Genomic DNA, 19,367 nt, shown 5'->3' with positions numbered 1-19,367 from the left:
TAAAAGGCTCGAAGGTAAAGTGGAGTAAGCACAGCATTATATATAAATATAAATGACTGGTTGGTACAGCCCCGATAGAAATAAAGCAAATAGTGCGGATTAAGAAACGTGATCAGATCAGGGATCACCTAGCTAAGAGGGAAAAAAAGAGACTTCGGCGAAATATGTTATGTTGCCGTCGCGCTATTGCTGGTTTGTACGCGCTATACAGTAGATCCCTAAACAGTGAAATAATGGCTTGAATGAACAAAATGAAGTTTTAAAGATAATATGGTGAAGTTTTTTCAGGAGTAGAGGAGAGGCAATTCGCGAAAAAGAATTATCTTAGCAGCTTTTAACAGGCGCATTATTCTTGCTTTTGAGTTACTCCTTAACATGATGAGACTTGCGCCAGTTTGAAAGAAAAACGTCTTGCGCCCTCCTTTCTTTTACAAAGATGGCAAAAGTTAAGGCATCGTCTATTCCAACTTGATGGATCACATTGACAGCTTGCTGGACAGTAATCAAGAAGCGTTCTAAGCCAGACTTCCTCTGAATCCGAATTTAATCTATACATCAAATCTTTATTTAAGGGTCTGTGTTGCGTTCTGTATTGCCTTTTCTTCAATCACCTCTAGAGTGAGCTTTTTGCCCGTATTAGTTTAATCGCACTCAAAGGGAATCTTTTCTAAGCTTGTGCAGTAACCTTTGATATGAAGTTGATTCCTTTGAGGCAGAGTTTTAGACGTCTGTACAACGTATTTACGATGAATTTCACTTCAGGCCTTCCCGCTCTCTTACCATTTTTCGGAAATAGGTTTCGACTATGTATGCGTAGCTTTTTAGTTGCGGACAAGTAGGAAAAAACGTTTGATATACATTACTCGCTTCCAATCCAGACAGACTGATCGTTACGCTCTTAGGAGAGCATCATACCAGTGTCGTTTCCAACATGTGAACAGAGCAATACGTAACAATTAGACTTCTGCTTCAGATGGAATACACGTGCTCCATTCACACGAAACCTACTAGTAGCTCTATTCACTCACTTTTACCCGACTTCGGCTTTGAACACATCAAAATACAAATGTGAAATCATGAGAATTGTGGTCGATAAGCATTACTTGCGTTCCATTCCGAAAAATTAAACAGCAAATTTTGTGCAAGAATCGCATTGCGAATTTGATCATGGCAACGCGCAGTGTGAAAATAATACACTCGATAAGGCAAACCTTGCTTTTCATTAATATTCATTGATCACTCAAGTTTTCATGCAGAGTTATCGCACTTCTTATGAGCACGTGTACGCATCACTCGAAATGAACGCGAATAATCGTAGACACACAAGGTTCACGGTTAGTGTCGGTGTGCTAATGAATGGTCCCTGATCTATATTGACCTTATTGAAGATATGTTTCTGTTTACCTGTTCTGTTTTTTTGTTTCCAGGTTAGAGCGATGAACAAAGGAACACCTTATTCTTCCTACAGTCCAGAACTTCAGTTCAGAACTTCTGAACTAGGTGCGTAATTGTTTTGCCCGGACTGTTATTTTGTATTAGAATACATGTCCTATAATCAACATGCTACCAGTGCCATTAGTTTTGCTGTAAACAATGCCATGTTATTACACCTTAATATTCATCTTCCGTAAACTCGCGAACATCCCTGCTTTTGACGTTAAAGGCTGTAAAAAAAGATATTCCCTTCAAGCTTTTTCCAGCGAAAAAAATTTGACCCGGACCTCATTTAGGCGGACAGATTAGTTTAGTCTAAAAGCAAACATCACGTTTTCATCCTTATTGCACTCATTTACATGGCTACAACATGAAGGAGGAAGATAAAAAGTCTCTTTGCAGGTTTTCAAAAACTCTTCGAAACGAATTGTGACCATCGGAACCTGCAGGAGGATGGAAAATGATGAAGCAAAGCTTTAAAGAAAAAAACATGAATTATAGAGTAAAATAGCGGTAATAATAAGATGGCAGACATTAAAATAAAAATATAGTCATCTCTAGCGCATGAAGGCGGCGGCCAGCAGATGAACTACGCTCTCAAATGATATCTAGAAGAGTGCTGAAATGATAACAGAATAAATTCTGGAGGTATGAAAGACGATACAAGGCAAGACCGAAAGTCTGGCCGTAACTATAAATAAGCATGCTGAAATTGGCGCTGGAAAGCAATATATAGAGAGCGTACGGAGTGGCGTTTATCTTGATGCTGACATAACCCATCTAATTATAACAACGTTCAGCTTCATTAGAGTGCCGGCACTGCTTCGTCACCTAAAGAACGATGCTAAAAAACGAAAAATCAATAATTTTCTACTCGATTTGCATACTTTTCTCTTCCTTTGCAGAGCCTCCAAACAACTTGTCTGTTTCTGAGCGTACCGAGACCAGCCTAACGATCCACTGGCAGGATTCTTCTATGAAGAACCAAGGACCCGCAAGATATGCGGTACATGAAGTACTCTGTTCTTTTTCATAAAGAGTCACGAATCTCACTTTTGGAAAGAAGCATCGATTAGGCTCAGCTGAGAGTAATTGGGGCATTGTTCCTTTAAAGACCGATGCTTGTGGTTTCATTGTTTAGACTACTCGTTCTGTAGAGCTGTTTAGAAGTTTATCACACCAATAAAAGCTGAAACCATGCCCTGTGCCTTCCAATGGCCGGCCGCATCCTGGAATAGACCTCTATGTTTGCTCCAATACGTTTTCTTTGATGACAATATTTACCGGACCCCTCTTTGTTTTGCGTGCTTTAACCACAGTCACAATTTTGGCGCTGAAGGCAATACGGCTGAAGAAAAAGAGGTTTTTATCATCTTGCATCAGTAATCAAAAGTGCTAAGGAAAATTATCTTTAAAATGCTACAATGCAAACTCGATGACAATGAATGGCTTTCGGTGTGATAATGAGCCTGTACCAACGCTAGACAAGCGGCAATTTACGCCTTGAAAAAAAATATGAAGGGGCTGCGAATATAAAGACGGACTTCAAGAAATTTCATAGACTACAAGTATTGTGCCTTGGCTTTTATATGCTGCTTAATTAGTGACGCAAAGTTATCTGTTCATCACTTTCTCTGCTTCGCTAAACGTAGGTGAACTGCTCAGAAATTATAGAAGACAACAGCTTGGAGACAGAATCATCGAAGACATCTGCCACGATCAAGAGCTTCATGCGCTTTCAGCATACGATAACAGGACTTTCTCCCGGAAGAACGTATTTCGTCTGTGTTCAGGCTTTGAGCGACCGTCATTTCAGTGAAGCCAACTGTGCCAACTTCAGCACAAAACCTTCAGGTAATCATCAATGATACTAAGCTGACATCTCCCAATACAACTTAAGCAGCCCAACATAAGGACTCAGTCATCGGCAGGTTTTACAACGCAGCAATCGTCTGTCATTTGCATGAAAGACTCCTAATGCATATTCCAAGGCCACCTGCCGGCTACATTATTTTAAATCATTTCACAGCACCCTACAGAACTTGCCGTCCTTGCAAAGTTCCCGCGGCAAGCAGTTAATAAGACCCTTAGACAACAATACGCATGCCACATAACATACAATGGTTCGCAAGAAATGATAGCCTTCCCAAGGTGCAAACCTTCTGTTTATCACTGCTGTTCGCTCTCCTCTTCACAAATGTCCCCGATAACTCTATCAGAGCCCAATTCCTTTTGGTTAAACAATCATTTTGAGCGTTTTGAAGTGAAAAGCATCCAAAGCTTTGTTAGGCTTCAAACATACGCTATGTACATTTTCAATCAATGCTATTAAGCAATAAATTTAAGTTTGTGTGAAAAAAGCTAGCAACTTGTGGCTGAAGCAGATGTAATCCGCGGCCACTCAGTGCTTCTCCTTATTCAGTGAGGCCAACCACTGATGCAGTATATACAATGAGCTCCAAATTCAGGAGGGCACTTTGTTGACCTAAAGTGCGGTGAGGCGAAAGCTTTCAGCGCGATGTTGCTGGTGTCACTGAGGTGTGGTTAAGATGTTAATTAAGTACACAATTGTTTGTCAATATTAAAGACTGGAGACACTGGAAGGCGTTTGCGAGACATCTGTCTGATTCGACGCCTTCCCGCAAACACTCTCCAGCGTCCTATACAAGCAGAACTCCATATCCGTTGGCAGGAAGTAGCGTTGTCGTTAGCACACTGGGCTACGCAGCGGGAGCATGGTGGTTCGAATTCAATCGTGCACAAAGGTTTTTTTCTTATCGAATTGAAGAGCGTATGGATGGACGGACGGTATGACGTCACTTCCGTTGTCGTGACTTCCGGTTGGCGATGTAACAGGCGGACAGGATCTCGACCAGGAGTATGAGCCATTAAGGTATTTCGCCTTGAAATTGAATTTGGAGATTCAGACACAGTTTTTTTTAAATAGAAAATGCAGAGGGCGATCCGTCTTTGAACGAGGGCAACTTGTACATGAATGTATATATATATATATATATATATATATATATATATATATATATATATATATAAGCAGGCAAGGTAAAGTAAATGAGGGGCCCGTTTGACAAACTTAAGGGAGCCAATAGTCACCGAAACCAAGGTGCATAGGGGAACGTTATTACGTTTTTTTAATGTGTTGTGCTTATCAGTGGGATGATATTACTTAGATAAATAAATCGCTTAAAGAAAATTACTTATAAAGCAGCAGAAAAAACAACCATGCCGCCGGTGGGATCCGAACCAACGACCTCCGAATATCGCGTCCGGTGCTCTTACCAACTGAGCTACGGCGACGGCTGTCCAATGTGCTGCTCTCGTGGGTATTTGTTTATTTCGTGTACGCGAACCTTTAGAGTGTTCACCAGCGCCACCCTCGTCCATAGCGGCGGACGTAGCACGTCCTGTAATACAGCGAGCGTGATGTGGAACGTCATCTAACGGTGAGGGCAGAAACTGTGCGAGAGCCCTCTTAAGCAACCTGTGGCATCAAGACTGCCAGAACCGAGACCCTCGTTAATTTATTAGCAGACAAGGTAAAGTAAATGAGGGGCCCGTTTGACAAACTTATGAAGGGAGCCAACAGTCACCGAAAGCAAGGTGCATAGGGGAACGTTATTTTTTTTAATGTGTTGTGCTTATCAGCGGGATAATATTACTTAAATAAATAAATCGCTTAAAGAAAATTACTTATAAAGCAGCTGAAAAAACAACCATTAAATAAGCACAAGACATTAAAAAAATTAATAACGTTCCCCTATGCACCTTGGTTTCGGTGACTGTTGGCTCCCTTCATAAGTGTATATATATATATATATATATATATATATATATATATATATATATATATATATATATATATATATATATATATATATATATATATATATATATATATATATATATATATATATATATATATATATATATATATATATATATATATATATATAGAGAGAGAGAGAGAGAGAGAGAGAGAGAGAGAGAGAGAGAGAGAAAGAGAAAGGACAGGCTCTGTCCGAAACGTCGACTCAAAATAAATCTATGGCTAAATGAAGCGTTTTTGAACTTTGCATTTTGCCTCTAGCAACCATATGTTTATATATATATATATATATATATATATATATATATATATATATATATATATATATATATATATATATATATATATATATATATATATATATATATATAGATATATATATATATCCCCTCGTAGAATTCTCGCGTCAACTCAAAAACAAGAAAAAGAAACTGCGCGTGCTTAGTTTTTATGCCGCGCTACTACATCCGTCTTGGCGTGGCATTTCTTGCTTTGTGCTGTAAAACGAAACACGAAACGAGTTTGGCTTTAGCAGTTAGTGTACCATGCATGTGTTCAAAAGTGCTTGCTTGCCTTAAAACTAGTTATGGCGCATTTAAGTGCCAAAAATTTTTCATGATCAACGTTTTGAATCAGTTAACTTCAGAGTAGTCCACGTATAAAGGCAATAGAATTTGTAAATTACGTGAGCACAAGAGAATAAAGCTGTCCGAATGCACACCCTCTCACAATAGGCGATAAGGCTGCAGAAATAAGCCCTTTATATATACGCATGAACTTTTTCCAGATCACTCATGGTTTAAAATGCAAGTGTTTAACGAAAATACAGCACATCTTCCTGACTTGGGTCGAACATTTATTAGACTATCCCGCTTCTTACCAGATGCTGGACATGGAACTGGTACAAAATACAGCTTTTAAATATGTCGTTGCAACTTAACACACAATGCACTTAGATCTTGTTTTATATTACGACATCATAGGCGACAGCACCGGCATCGCAATGTGCAGTTTGCTTTGAGTTCAGAATAATTAGTCAGTCTGAAAATCATCTTCTTATCAGGTCAGTGTGCTCACAACACTGAAACCTTTTGTTTCCGCAAAATTCTCTCACTTTAATTCCAAAATCTCACGCTTCTATTTGTTCACGAAACTTGCAGTGGTTCCAGCGCTAAGAGACCTCAAAATAGCTGCCACAGCCCACGAGGTTATCATTAGCTGGAGTCGACCGGAAGATGCCTACCAGTGGATAAGCCACTACCACGTTGCTTACTGGCCAGTTGCACATATGAATCCTCATTGTGCTCTGGCTGAAAGGCATCAGAGAGAGCTCATTGTGTCATCAAACTCCTGCAATGCGACTCTACAGGAACTGCGTCCTTACACGCTCTACTCTGTCATCGTCCGCGCTGCGACCACGGAGGACATTGGGCTTTTGGATCCAGAACAACTTCAGCAAAATGCATCGTTCTCAACCGAAGCAGCTGGTAGGCATTTTAAAACACATGAATTTGGAAAGTCAGAGGTATCGTAGGCGATGAAGTGACAAGCACTTTCATTATTTTCATAACAAGCGCACATGTGTTATCTTGTTTCTGTATTCTTATTTTCAGCTTCTCATGAGTGAAGCTGTATTTACGAGCGGCAGATGTCTGAATTCAAACGTAAAGCTATCTTCGAGCCTATTCGAGAGTGGCGTACATGTCTAGAAACGTTGAACTCGTGTAATGTAGCGCCCATACGACTGCGTACAAATTGCGACAAGCATCGTTTCTGACTCGCTGCCACTTACACTGTCACATTTAGTCTGTTTTAGGAATCCATTCAGCCTGAACACTAACTCCGGTCCGCTGTTCGATAGCCCACAACCAAAGCAGCACAAGTAATTGGCCCAACATTGAAACTCTATTGGCAAAGCTGGCCCTACAAAGGACCAGGATGGGACCATCCTGTTGCAATATTGGGCCGATGACCTGTGCTGCTTGGGAATAGCATCAGGGTTGTCGCTAAGCAACAAAAATATATCCTCTAGTTATCAAAGTTACGCATGTGGGAAGCTTAGTTTAAAGCCGCCTAAGCTATTTATATAATGAAAGGAAATGCTTTGGCACCACGCATCGAAGAAGTGAGTTAATCCTTTTTTTGCATGACTGGAATAACCCCTCGTCTAATCTAATTACAGCGATACCAGATACATTTCAGATGTCAACTTTGTATAAGCGCCGTTATCATTTCAGTGAAGCGGCTAACAGACAGTGCGCTGGCCCTGTCAGGTAGTGCCAACGAATTCCAAAACCTTCATTTAAAGTTAACTTCAGTCTGGTATAACTTAGTTTTCAGGTCAAAAAATGCATTTTGTGTCTACTTTGCTCACTTTCCCGTTATTAGAGTTTGATGACCGTTAGAGAAAATAAATATAGGCTCCTGATGTTCCTCGGTTCGGCTTGCAAAGAGTGTGTTTTCAACACCTCACACCCGGTGAACATTCTAGTCCAGCTCCGATCACAAATTAATGCTGAACAGAGGCAGCTTAAACAGGTTTAATTACTACTAAAATTTGCTTAAGTTTGTTTACATTAAAAATTTTAAAAAGTTAGGACACGTGCTTTGCAAAAGCGCTGCAGGGCGTTCCTGCGAGCATGAGCAGTATGACGTAAAACTAAAAAAAATTTGTGTGCCACTTCACCAAAGAACAGAATATCTGTATTTTCCAGGCTCGCCGGGATGAAGCAAAAGTTAGCAAACAACTGTCATACCGAACACACAGATCGGTCCCCATATCTTTCTGCTCCAAAAAATTCCCCAAAAATTCTAAAAAGTTGTGTGCGTGCGCTTGAATCCGTGCGTCGGCCCGCGCTAGTGACCTCGCGCCACCTCAATGTAAACCAGCTTTGCGATGGCCAGTACACCAGAGTGTGCTCATCGCGAATAATCATGTAACATTTATTACGCGCTACGATTTCCGTCAAGGCCAAGTGGTTTGAACCACTGTGCGCACTAAGGATTGTGCCTTAGGACATAGCATAGGCCGTTTGAAATACAAAGAAAAATGAAAGAAACTGTTTTAAAAACTGATATCTTTTTTTCCTGGCTGTTTGCTTTTCAGCACCACACGGCAGACCAAGCAATCTACGGCATTCTACGTCCCTGCCAGGAATGGACGTTCTGAAGTGGTCTGACGTACCCTGCGCAGATGTTAACGGGCCAACCCATAGCTTCTACCTTATGCTGCAGAGCCTCGATCCCTGGGAGAAAGAGCCGAGAGTGTGGAACACTTCTGAGACTTTCGTAATGTGCCCTGACCTTGCGCATTTTGCCACGTACCGAGCAACTCTATACGTCCAGAACAACAAAGGTCGCTCGCCACTGTTCGCAACCATCGACTTCAGGACGGCAGCATCAGGTAGGCTTGTTCCTTGCGAACTTCTGTCTTTCTCAAGCGGAAGCCTGCTGTTGAGAATTCATTCCTGAATTGGATTGCAGTGGCCACAGCAATTATTCTCTAAATCCCAAAGGTTAACATGTAGGCTAGAGCTTGATACCAACTATGTCTGGCAGCGCGCTTAAAAGTAACGCAGGATAATAGGGGAAAACTGGTCGTTGTATTTTTCGCAAACAAAATGAAATGCGCCTAAATAACGTATCAGCGAGTAGTTGCAAAATAGCCTCAATCGTAGATCAGATGTATTCACAGAAAGAAAGCGGAGCTTTCGCGGACACGTCACATTCAAAACATCTTTAATTCAATATATACGTTTGAACAATGCGCAAACTGTCAACATTACGTGACTGTCGCGAGACGTTCACTTGATCAGTAACGAGGATAGTGGGACCGCTACGAGTGTCATCCGCTGAACCACCGCCAGGCACGGTACCATGGCCTCGTTGTGACCGTTGTTGTAGCCCATGTTGAATTAAGTATGCAGGTCTTGGATTTCAGAGTTGGGGCATTAACGAAAAATAGCCAGCAGCACGGCTATAGGTTTCGATGACTTTAGCGCATTATGCAGGACACGGTAAACACTAGGCAGTTTTGTTTTTTTTTCGAAAATTGTGTCAGGTCGAATACAAACCACACTTACCGGTTACGTGTGCTTGTTCAAGACTCTCAGTAATTGCGTTAAAGAGACCACTTACTGACCTCCAATGTATACCACTGGAGAATATATTTTTCGCTGTTCTCACATTTATGCTTCATTCATGCTTTAACATTAGGAAGCTTAAATGAGCTAAAACCCGACTATTGGAGACGGTGTGTAACCAGCCTCACTAAACTTACCATACTTCTGGTGACGAGTGATTTGGAGCCCACGGCTCCGAGAACATATCAGCTTCACTGAGCGTTGCTTTAGAAAACTCGGCCATCAGCACAGCTTTCTTCTCACGCGTTATACTGACCGCCTATTGCGTTGTGGTTTGGATGTAGCAGTCTTCATCAAAATTCATAGGTTTTTCCACGCGAAAAGAGCAATCAATCGTCATAAAGTCTCACGGCACGGCAGAAGATGTCAACCACCGCACAAGGACAGCAAATAATTTAAAATGCTATTGCTAATTATGTATTCAGCTTCACACGCATCGCTCACAAAATCTGGGATAACATGCGAAGCTTTTTCCTAGAAATAAATCGTAATGATCGCACGTTAATTTCTCTCGTTTTTCTCGGACTGCACTGTTCTTTAATATTTTTCTAAAAACCGAAGAGACTCAGATGCAAACAAACTTATTGTGAAATCAAATTTGTTTGGTGTACAAAATTTGCCATGGCGTGCAGGTGAGTGTCCACAAGCTTAGCACTCGCTGACAGTGGCTGATTAGGCCAGTTTTATCACGGGAGAGGAAACTCCGCGGTTACGCTTCAGCAGTGTAAAAAGACAGTTGGTCCGCTAATGCCAGTAGTAATGCAAGGAAGAACCAATTTATCTTGCAATGCCCTGAAAGATGCTTGTCAAAACAGACCACAAATAGCCGGATCTAAATTGCTATCATATAAATAGAGTTCGGAAATATGCAAGCAACTTCGTCCATGGCATTCATAGGTCTTAGAAATTATCCGTATTGTAAAAAGCATTCACACAGCTTTGTTGATATTCGATCGGCTTCATCACACAATATGTGTATACATAACAACGCAGATCTATGGGCGCATTGTTATGGAATCATAAGCTGAAAACAGCACACCAAGAACGAGTTCGTGTGCTGTTGCGCTGTTTTTAGCCTTATTATGGCTATATGTCATGTTTGAATGTGTGTGTGCGTCTAAGTGAGTTTATAAAGAATAAATCTGTGCACCTATTTTTTCTCGAACATCAGTAGTTCTCATGGAATGAAATGCTTCACAGCTCCAACGGAAATAACTGAACTGCTGGTCTCCCAAGACAACCAGAGCACTGTGCGTCTGTCCTGGAAAGAACCGTATCCACCGAACGGTATCCTCGATCAATACCAGCTAAGATTTTGGAGTGAGGACGATCCTTCCAAGGTGACTGAAACGTCTGTTCCCTACTACGTCTGCGGGGGCAAACGACCACAAAATCTCAGACACTGCTGCTCTCTGGACAATGTAGCGCCCAGCACTAATTACTATTTCTCGGTAAGTTTACTCGTAATCGTTATCATGCGGTTCTTATTGCACGTGTTTTCTCATGACCTCATGTATTCGAAAATTCCTTCCGCCCTTGCTTCTACTGTACAGTAAACGTGCATGGTAAAAATTGCATAAACTGCACCTACTATACCGGCTCGTGGAAAACATACCGGCTGCTTTTACCTAAATTGGGCAGACGATTTAAAAACAGATTAAGACCGGACATGGGTAAAACCTACAGCATAATATATTCTTTCGGCTGGAGCAAATGGGGTACTTTATTACATACTTCCTAGTTAATTGTCTGATGGTTACTTCAGCGAGTTTTATATATTCATATTCATCACGTAGGTAATGGAAAGGCGTCATGTAGCCTTTCCCCTACTAACGCCGTGGTGGCCGTTGCTCCCACTGGTATCCCCACGCTGACCCGGTCAAGCCCGCATGCCAAAGTTCTAGAAACTTTTCCTGAGTTCACCAAGCCCCGTAATCTTAACCAGACACCTAAGCACAGCGTGGCATCCCACATTATCACGCGTGATTCACACGCAAGCAGCTTGTCCGTGCCGCTTCTTCAGTGAGTGCCCGGCGATTTCTAAGCAGGACTTGCACGTATGACCCACCTAGGTATTCTACGACCTTCATACACCACTTGAGCCTTACCCCTTCATCTGGCGTCCAAGCAAGAATCGAATCCCTGGTGACCGTGTGCAGACTACGAGGCCCTAAAAACGCACACGGTTCGCGGTACCCATTCCCTTCCATGCATACAAGATTTCGCCGCCAACATGGAAGCTTGCCAGCTTAACCTTCTCAAGGCTCGCCATAAAATTCCAGTCTACTCTGCCTATATACTAAAGACAGACATCACTACACCATTCGCACTATTAGATTACGTGCGAACGCCTTTTGGAGCCCGTAACGCATCTCGAGACCTTCCAATAATTTATTGCAAAGGAAACGCGCTGACACCGAGCTGTATTTGCCTATATCGACGACATCCTCTTCGCGAGTCGCACTGAGCAAATTCACCACCGTCACTTCTCTGAACTTTTCCAATGCCTTCAAAAATTTTGGCCTCAATGTGTACGCCAAGAAATGTGTCTTTAGGTTTTCCGAGCTTCAGTTCTTGCGTCTCCACATCTCGGCGTTGGGCATCCGCTCTTTGACGTTCCATTTCCTGTTCGTGGAAGACCTCCCAACACTCACGGCCCTCCGCAAGTTGCTTGAGTTCCTGGGCTTGGTGAATTTCTCACGGCAGTTTATTTCCCACTCTGCAGAGCTCCATTACCGGTTGACAGACCTGCTCATTACAAACAGCTCGCTTCCCTCTCACAGCTAAAGCTGCTTTTAAGACTGCTAAACAAACCGTCGCACTTGCGGTAACCTTTGTCCACACGAAGGCTGATGTGCCCACTCGCATCTCAGTGGACGCTTTTAGCGTGACCATCGGCGCTGTGCTACAAAGAACAAATAGTCTCCGAGTGGCACGCACTGGGTATCTTCTCTCGGAAACGTTAACCTGCCGAAACCCGCAACAGAGTTTTTGAGCGTGAGCTCCTCGCCATATACTCTTTCATTACGCCCATCCGGCACCTCATAGAAGGCCATTAAGACGGAAGATCGGTCTGGGTGGTAATTCATTTTGACGGAACAGCGAACAAAAGCAAACGGACACTCATGTCGTCGTGTGTTTCTGAAAGCCAGTGTCTACTTCCGCGCTGTTGCGCAGAAGTGAGAGGGCCAGCAATTTTACGTCCTCACGAAACACAAGCCCCCGCCCCACCGCATGCCAGCCCTTTGTCAACGGAATTAGTGCGCGCCTGCATCGGCAGCTGGTCTCTCCTCCCTGCCCACCAGCACAGGTGGCAGTGGGTCGGCAATCTTGCTATGGTGTTTCTCAATTTACGCGCTGTACTACATAGAGACGCTGGCTTTTCAGCAGCTTAACTCGTCTTCTGCACATCCCTATCGCTTCCTGAAGACTTGTTATTTCTCTTCCTCACCCCAGCCTCACCTATACCTCAACACCCGTAGAACTGCATTCAGCATTTGCACATGGTTCCACCTCGATCATGACCTTGCGTCTTTAGCGCTCAATTTTTGGGGCAAGTCGTTGCAAAGGTACCAGTCATACCTGCTCAAGATGCACCGTACCGCATCCTCCACAATGCATTAAAGTTTGCGACCATCCTACTAAAAGCTCAGGAAGAGGCAGACACGTTCGACCACCTCACACCAGCCTACAACCAAGTATCTCCCAAGGAGCACACCGCAGATGTCGTCGGTGTATCCACCGATCTACCTGCTACCAAAGCACCGCCATCTCGGCCTCGTCGACGTTTCAATTCCGCCGTTCCGTCTGGGCGGAGGATCCTGTATATAGCGTCCGCTTATTCCACATCGCAGAGGCGCAAAGGTCGGCGCTCACAGCCGGCGCCTTGGTGCAGGCTGAGATCTGAAATTGAGGAATCAAGTTGAGCGGCGGGCCCTGTGTGCGCATGCACAGCATGAGCAGTCAAGTTCCAATATCCCGCTTTTATTGTACTTTTTACTATGAAAGCTCTTCTTCACTCGCAATCCTGAAAAGGGCGATGTTTGTCTGAAGCCTCTCAGATGCCCACAGACAGAAGTAGTGCCGCGACTGGGAAACGAACCCACGCTGACGCGAACATATCGACTTCGCCGTCACTCCATAAGATTACTTTGTTGTCGCCGCAGCTGATCACGCCTAGTGTTAAAGTGCTACACTCTCGCGCTGTGCAATGCACACCGCCGTCTTCATCAATTACCCATAAGTGCGCAAAAGTCGCAAAATCAAAAAGAAAAACTCATAACTCGCTCCTTTGCTCAGTGTAAACCTCAATCGTGCTTTGAGCTACGTGACTGTAGTGAATGGAGGTGTACTATCGGGAGCAAAATTAAAAGACCCATACTAGCAAGTGGCGAAGCGGGCCCGGCTAAAGTCACTGGAACGGGAAAAGTACCGCATTTGTTTTCTCTCGCCGCCGCGCCGGCGGGCCAGCGCGTGTGCGCTCCCGATTCGTTCTCCGCGGTGACGTGGTCATTCCCCGCCATAAATGGTCCGCTCGCTTCTTTCTCGCGGCCGCCGACACACAGACCGTCCGGAGCATTACGTAGCACTTGCTCTTACGGGCCGAGATAAGCGTGCACAGTATTTCCAGTCGCGTAGTGACACTTGTGCAGTTTATGCCTACGTAGAGATTGCGCGCGGCCGTCGCTTCAGCGGCGTTGGACCAAATACGGCGGCTCCGGTGATGGTTGCGGTACTTTTCCCGTTCCAGTGACTTTAGGACCGACTGCTAACGGGCGCCACCTGACCAAGCACTCCTGTTGTCGAAACTGGCACTGAGTCGCTCTGCTCGAGATAAGAGCCCGTAGGCGCGCGCCAGTGCGCCCTTCTCGACAGCAGGAGTGCTTCGTCAGGTGGCGCCGTTTGCAGTTGGGCCCGGTTCGGCGCTTGCTAATATGGGTCTCTTAATTTTGCTGCCGATATTACGCTGCTTGCGATTGCGTTGACCACGTTTCCGGAGGTACGCGGCACTGGAGCAATACGCCGCCTACGTTCTATGGCTTCATTGGCGCTGGGATTGGCAGCGTAGTGGACCCTGTTGATTTTTAGGAAAGAAAAGCCGCATAGCTGGCTCCTTTCGTCAGTGGACAGCTAAATCACGCTTTCGTTAAGTGGCGGTGGTGTCCACTTTCAAAAAACTGTTTTTGCATATTTCGTGCTTAACGATGCTTAAAGCGATAGATCTACTAAGTGCAAACCATGAGTATGTATGTGGATTTGACATTGAATTTAACTTCAGGCTTAGCAAGCGCGTAGCAATAGACTTAGATCACGTGCTCAGCAAAATGTGAATTTGGCTAATGCAATGATGACCTGCAACTTTGGCTCTGGTCATTATAAATATATGGTCCACCCCGCCCCCAAATTGACCTTGAGCTTTTTGGAACAAAATTGATACCCGATCAAATCTAAATATGATAAATACGATGGGGGCCTCCATATGATCCACTCCACACCAAAATATATGGTGGCTTCCAAATGTGGCCCACCCTGCGCCCGAAATTTGGCCCGCCACCTGAGGTTTGGCAGGCTGCTTTGATCGGCTGTTCAACTCTCCAGGACCAACGAGCCTTGGTGACAAGAGTCTGGGCCGCCGCAGAGGCCGCATGGGTCCGGGTCTAGGGAGCCCTCCTAGTGATTGTGAGGCTCGGGCCCTTCAGGCCCGGTCCAAGCAATACCTCTTTTGTAAATAGTATAAATAAATGTTTTACACCACCTCCACCACCTTCAAATTTGACCTCAGATGGTCAGCACGATAAATGTCAGGAACGTTTTCGCGAATAAACATCCCAGCCTATCTTCGACCTAGAATTCTTGCCATCTGGGCAACTGCTCTACTTGGTGCACCAGTATGAATGCACAGCAAACGCCTCCTCTCTTGAAATGCGAGCCACGCCTCCAGCTTTAAGGAACGCCTTTTAAAAACGTCGGTTCATTCGTTCGCCGCGATATGCTGCTCTGACGGATATGGTGACTTACGTCATAACGAGAGTTGCAGGGATGGCATACGAATTCTCCTGAATAAAGCGTTCCGTCGCAATGAAAAAGAGAAGAAAAATCTAAGTACGCGGCGTTCAACGTCGCGAAGCGACATATGCTGCTATGAGAGCTGGCGTAATTGAGTGGAGTAAATTTCGACCCATTGGGGTTTTGAACTTTCCAGATCGTAGAGCACATGGGTATGTTTTCATTTAGCCTCCATCAAAATGGGAAACCCTTAGCTAAGATTCCACGGTGATAATTTGGGATTAGCAGCTGAACGCTGCAGGAGCCATCGCAGCGGGTAGAACCTCTATGCGTTCGCTACTATCCCGAGGTGAGCCTATGAGTAATCTTGTGCTCTGTCACTTTAAATCAACGTGGGGGCTGTCATGAAGGCCAGCGAATTGATGGAGGAGCGAGCCCGATTTTCCGCATACCCGCTGATCTGGCTACCATTAAAACTGGAGAGGCATAGACAAAAGTGTTCATGGCCTGTTCTAGCATTTTACATGCCAATTCACAAAGAGAAAAGTGTGTACTTTCTTAATAAATTACGGCATCCGCATTTTATTTTCGTGCGCGACTTCTGCATTGTTTGTTCTTCTAAGCATTTTATTCCTCTTTTCATTTGCAGGTTCGGGCCATGAATATGGGAACTCCTTATTCACCGTATACCGCCAAAATTCAGTTCACAACTGCTGATCTTGGTACGTACGAAAAAAAAAAGCTTCTTAATTTGATTTCACTTGCCCGAGTGTGCATCCACTACGATGCATGTCCCTCTACCGGGTTCCAGCACAGTTTGGAGCCAAGCAATGATTGCAAATAAATATTCATATATGTTCAAACCTTTAATAAATTAACTGACATCTATGCAAAATTATTACGCTTCGTTGGCGCGAATAGTTGGTTCCTGTACTGTTTCCAACCCCAATACATTGGCTGAAAAAAGCGTTGCTGTGACCGTCTACGTGACCAAAAAGATATACATTTTCAACTCCAGTATTTCAACTTGCTATCCACCTAAGAGGTAACTGTCTCCCTCTTACAGAACCTCCCGAGAACCTTTCTCTTTCATTGTGCACCGAGACGACCCTTCAAATTCATTGGCAGGAGGCACCCATGAAGACCGCAGGACCTACGAGCTATGTGGTAACGATCTGCGTTTTCTAATGTGCTATCGACGCAGTACGATTACACGTCCTTACTTTTCAAGTTCTTATCGATGCTAATGTTTCAAGTGCCTCGAAAAACGGCGCTTTCCTTTAGTTCGGGAAAGAGAATGGTGGGCCGCTATCTCCAAGCCCAAGGTAAACTTTCCATATTTTCTAAGGAGCAAGATAGCGGAATGCTCATGCAGGATTCATGGTGCATTCCAGATAAAAGTTAGGACTGCGCGCATGGGACAGGACAGGTGAAAGAGTAACAAACCGCCTGCGCTTGTGTTGTCGTCTTCGTTCCTTTTTATGTGTCTTGTCCCATTCGCGCAGTCCTGTATTTTATCGGGAGATCGGAACGTTTCCGGGGATACGGTGGTCGCAGCTGTTACGGAATAGGGTAAGCTAAAGGTCAGTGGAACCAACCGTTGTTTAGTTTAATGGTTTATGTGAGTTTCCCCTAAAGCGACTAAGGCGCTGAGGGACGTCGTAGTGAATGGCTCCGGAAATTTCTACCAACTGGGGTTCTTTAACGTGCTCTGACATCGCACAGTACACGAACCCCTATAGCATTTCGCCTCCACTGAAATGCGACCACCGCGGCCGGAATCAAACCAGCGTCTTTCGCGTCAACAGGAGAGCGCCACGCCGGAATATTCCACAGTCCTACACTGGGTGCAGTTTGGTGGCTGATGATAGTGAAGATGGTGATTAATGTTCCCGTTATAAAGATCCTGCTCTTTTTGTTTGATTGTTGTCTTCAGCATCTCTCATTTTGTGGCCCACAGAAAGTCAGCAACTTAGATTAGTGACTTCCGAAAAGATGATGGCGTGTATTGCTTCCCCAAATATTAGCTAATTAAACGTCAAGGTAACTGATAAGACTCCTTGCAATCATACAGGCCTGATACGAGGACAGAAGGCAGAATACACACCTCATTCAAAAACTGTATCCTTGAATCTGATACCCTTAATTTCCACTATATTTGTTCAGCTTTGAGGAGGCAATTTTAGACGCAAACTACACCTTGAGAACCATTATACAAATTACCCGTTTAATTGGTACTTTGTGATAAATGGTTTTTACAATGCAGGTGAACTGCACCGAAGTTAACGCATTCAACAACCAGGAGATTGTTTCGGCACTGCAATCATTTGTGATCAACGACTGCACACTTCACACCCACAGCATAACTGGGCTTTCTCCCGGAAAAACTTACACTGTCTGCGTTCAGGCTGTGAGAGGAAGCCATTTCAGCGAGGGGAACTGCAGAAACTTCACAACGAAGCCATCAGGTAGGCACTGGAAAATAATACTAGGTTAGTGTCTACGGCCTCTGCTTGGGCATCCGGAACCGGTCTCCGGATCCGAATCCTCTCCTATTTATTTGTGAAATAATCACATATTTCTTTTTCAACAAATAATAATAGCAGATCACAGAAATCTTAAGTCGGCGCCTGCCACATAAAATCGGGTAATATAAATTTATTGCTCACATATGTCTGGTTATTTTTTGTGCGGCACAGTTCTACGAGCATTGCCTTATTTTTAGGCACCGCTTGCAGGATTTCAAACTGGTTTTCCTATTCACTCAAGAAAGCCCACAAACGTTAGAATGATGTAGCGGTCCTGTTACTTCAAGATCTTCGCAAAAACAGGGGTAAACGGCGGCTTCCTAGACCTATAGTTGTTTAGAAGTTGCAATATTTGGCGGCTTCAAAGGGCACTTTGCTCGTTATTCTAATCTATCCAGCTTGCGCGAGGAACCTGTATCCGCTGAGTGCGCTGTCAGATCTGGCCTCCAGGAAGCAACGTAGCTAATAAAGCTAATGCTGATAAACACTACTTTCATGCAATACGGGCCACCCATATCTCTGAGTTAGAAAATGAATAGAATAGAGAAAATTCTCTTTCAAATGTCTCTCACATTGCGTCGTCGTCGTAGGCACCGCTGCAATTCTGCCACTTTCACATGAACGTATATTAGCCGCCGCGGTGGCTGAGTGGTTACGGCGCTCGGCTGCCGGCCCGAAAGACGCGGGTTCGATCCCGGCCGCGGCGGCAGAATTTCGATGCAGGCGAAATTCTAGTGGCCCGTGTACTGTGCGATGTCAGTGCACGTTAAAGAACCTCAGGTGGTCGAACTTTCCGGAGCCCTTCACTACGGCGTCTCTCATAGCCTGAGTCGCTTTGGGACGTTAAAACCCCATAAACCAAACCAAACCAACATGAACGTATTTATCTCAAGTCCCCTCTCACACCGGTGCAGTGCGAAAAAAATCGGTGGCTTTTATTATCGGGTCAGATATGCTGTACCACTTCCTTTCACATAAGGAATTTATGACTGCGCGCATTTTGAGGGAAACATAAATGTTTCACAAGAAAAAATTATATTTTTTGTTGTTTTATAGTTTGTGAAACATGCTTTTTTTGCAAACATAGTATTCTGCATGTCAATCACAAAATAACACCCCATCAACAACCGTATACGTGCATGAAAAATACCAGTCCGAAATTGAGACTGTAGCCAAGTATTTGAAATTTTAATTTGAATTTTCTCTGAGGTTCTTAGTAGTTCTCCACAGAGCGTGTAAACGTGAAAACGACACGCCAGAAAGGTGGTTAAATTCCCGAAATTTTTGAGACAGAATTTTTCCCGCAACGAAATTATGCAAAGTCGCCTTTATAGGTGAGTTTTGGGTCACGATTTGGAAACATCCTGGCTTTCTGTGGAGAACTTGCATTGTCAGTTTTTGGTGCCATTTTCG

The 19,367-nt window shown here is 44.1% G+C and overlaps 1 protein-coding gene across 1 annotated transcript in view; it reads left to right on the top strand.

Moving 5' to 3' along the window:
- The window catches only part of LOC144109672 (phosphatidylinositol phosphatase PTPRQ-like), a 116,550-nt gene that overhangs the window by 69,587 nt on the left and 27,596 nt on the right, over positions 1 to 19,367 (top strand). Inside the window, exons 26-34 of the mRNA XM_077642474.1 lie at positions 1,428 to 1,500; positions 2,340 to 2,440; positions 3,087 to 3,288; positions 6,439 to 6,765; positions 8,385 to 8,681; positions 10,621 to 10,871; positions 16,076 to 16,148; positions 16,493 to 16,593; positions 17,693 to 17,894. Of these exons, the coding sequence (XP_077498600.1) occupies positions 1,428 to 1,500; positions 2,340 to 2,440; positions 3,087 to 3,288; positions 6,439 to 6,765; positions 8,385 to 8,681; positions 10,621 to 10,871; positions 16,076 to 16,148; positions 16,493 to 16,593; positions 17,693 to 17,894 (1,627 nt within the window). The remainder of the gene's footprint in view (positions 1 to 1,427; positions 1,501 to 2,339; positions 2,441 to 3,086; positions 3,289 to 6,438; positions 6,766 to 8,384; positions 8,682 to 10,620; positions 10,872 to 16,075; positions 16,149 to 16,492; positions 16,594 to 17,692; positions 17,895 to 19,367) is intronic.

This window comes from Amblyomma americanum, chromosome 11 (assembly GCF_052857255.1).
Source record: "Amblyomma americanum isolate KBUSLIRL-KWMA chromosome 11, ASM5285725v1, whole genome shotgun sequence".
NCBI classification, from domain to species: domain Eukaryota; kingdom Metazoa; phylum Arthropoda; class Arachnida; order Ixodida; family Ixodidae; genus Amblyomma; species Amblyomma americanum.
Note: the sequence above shows the minus strand (reverse complement) of the source record. Positions and strands in the feature narration are given on the sequence as shown.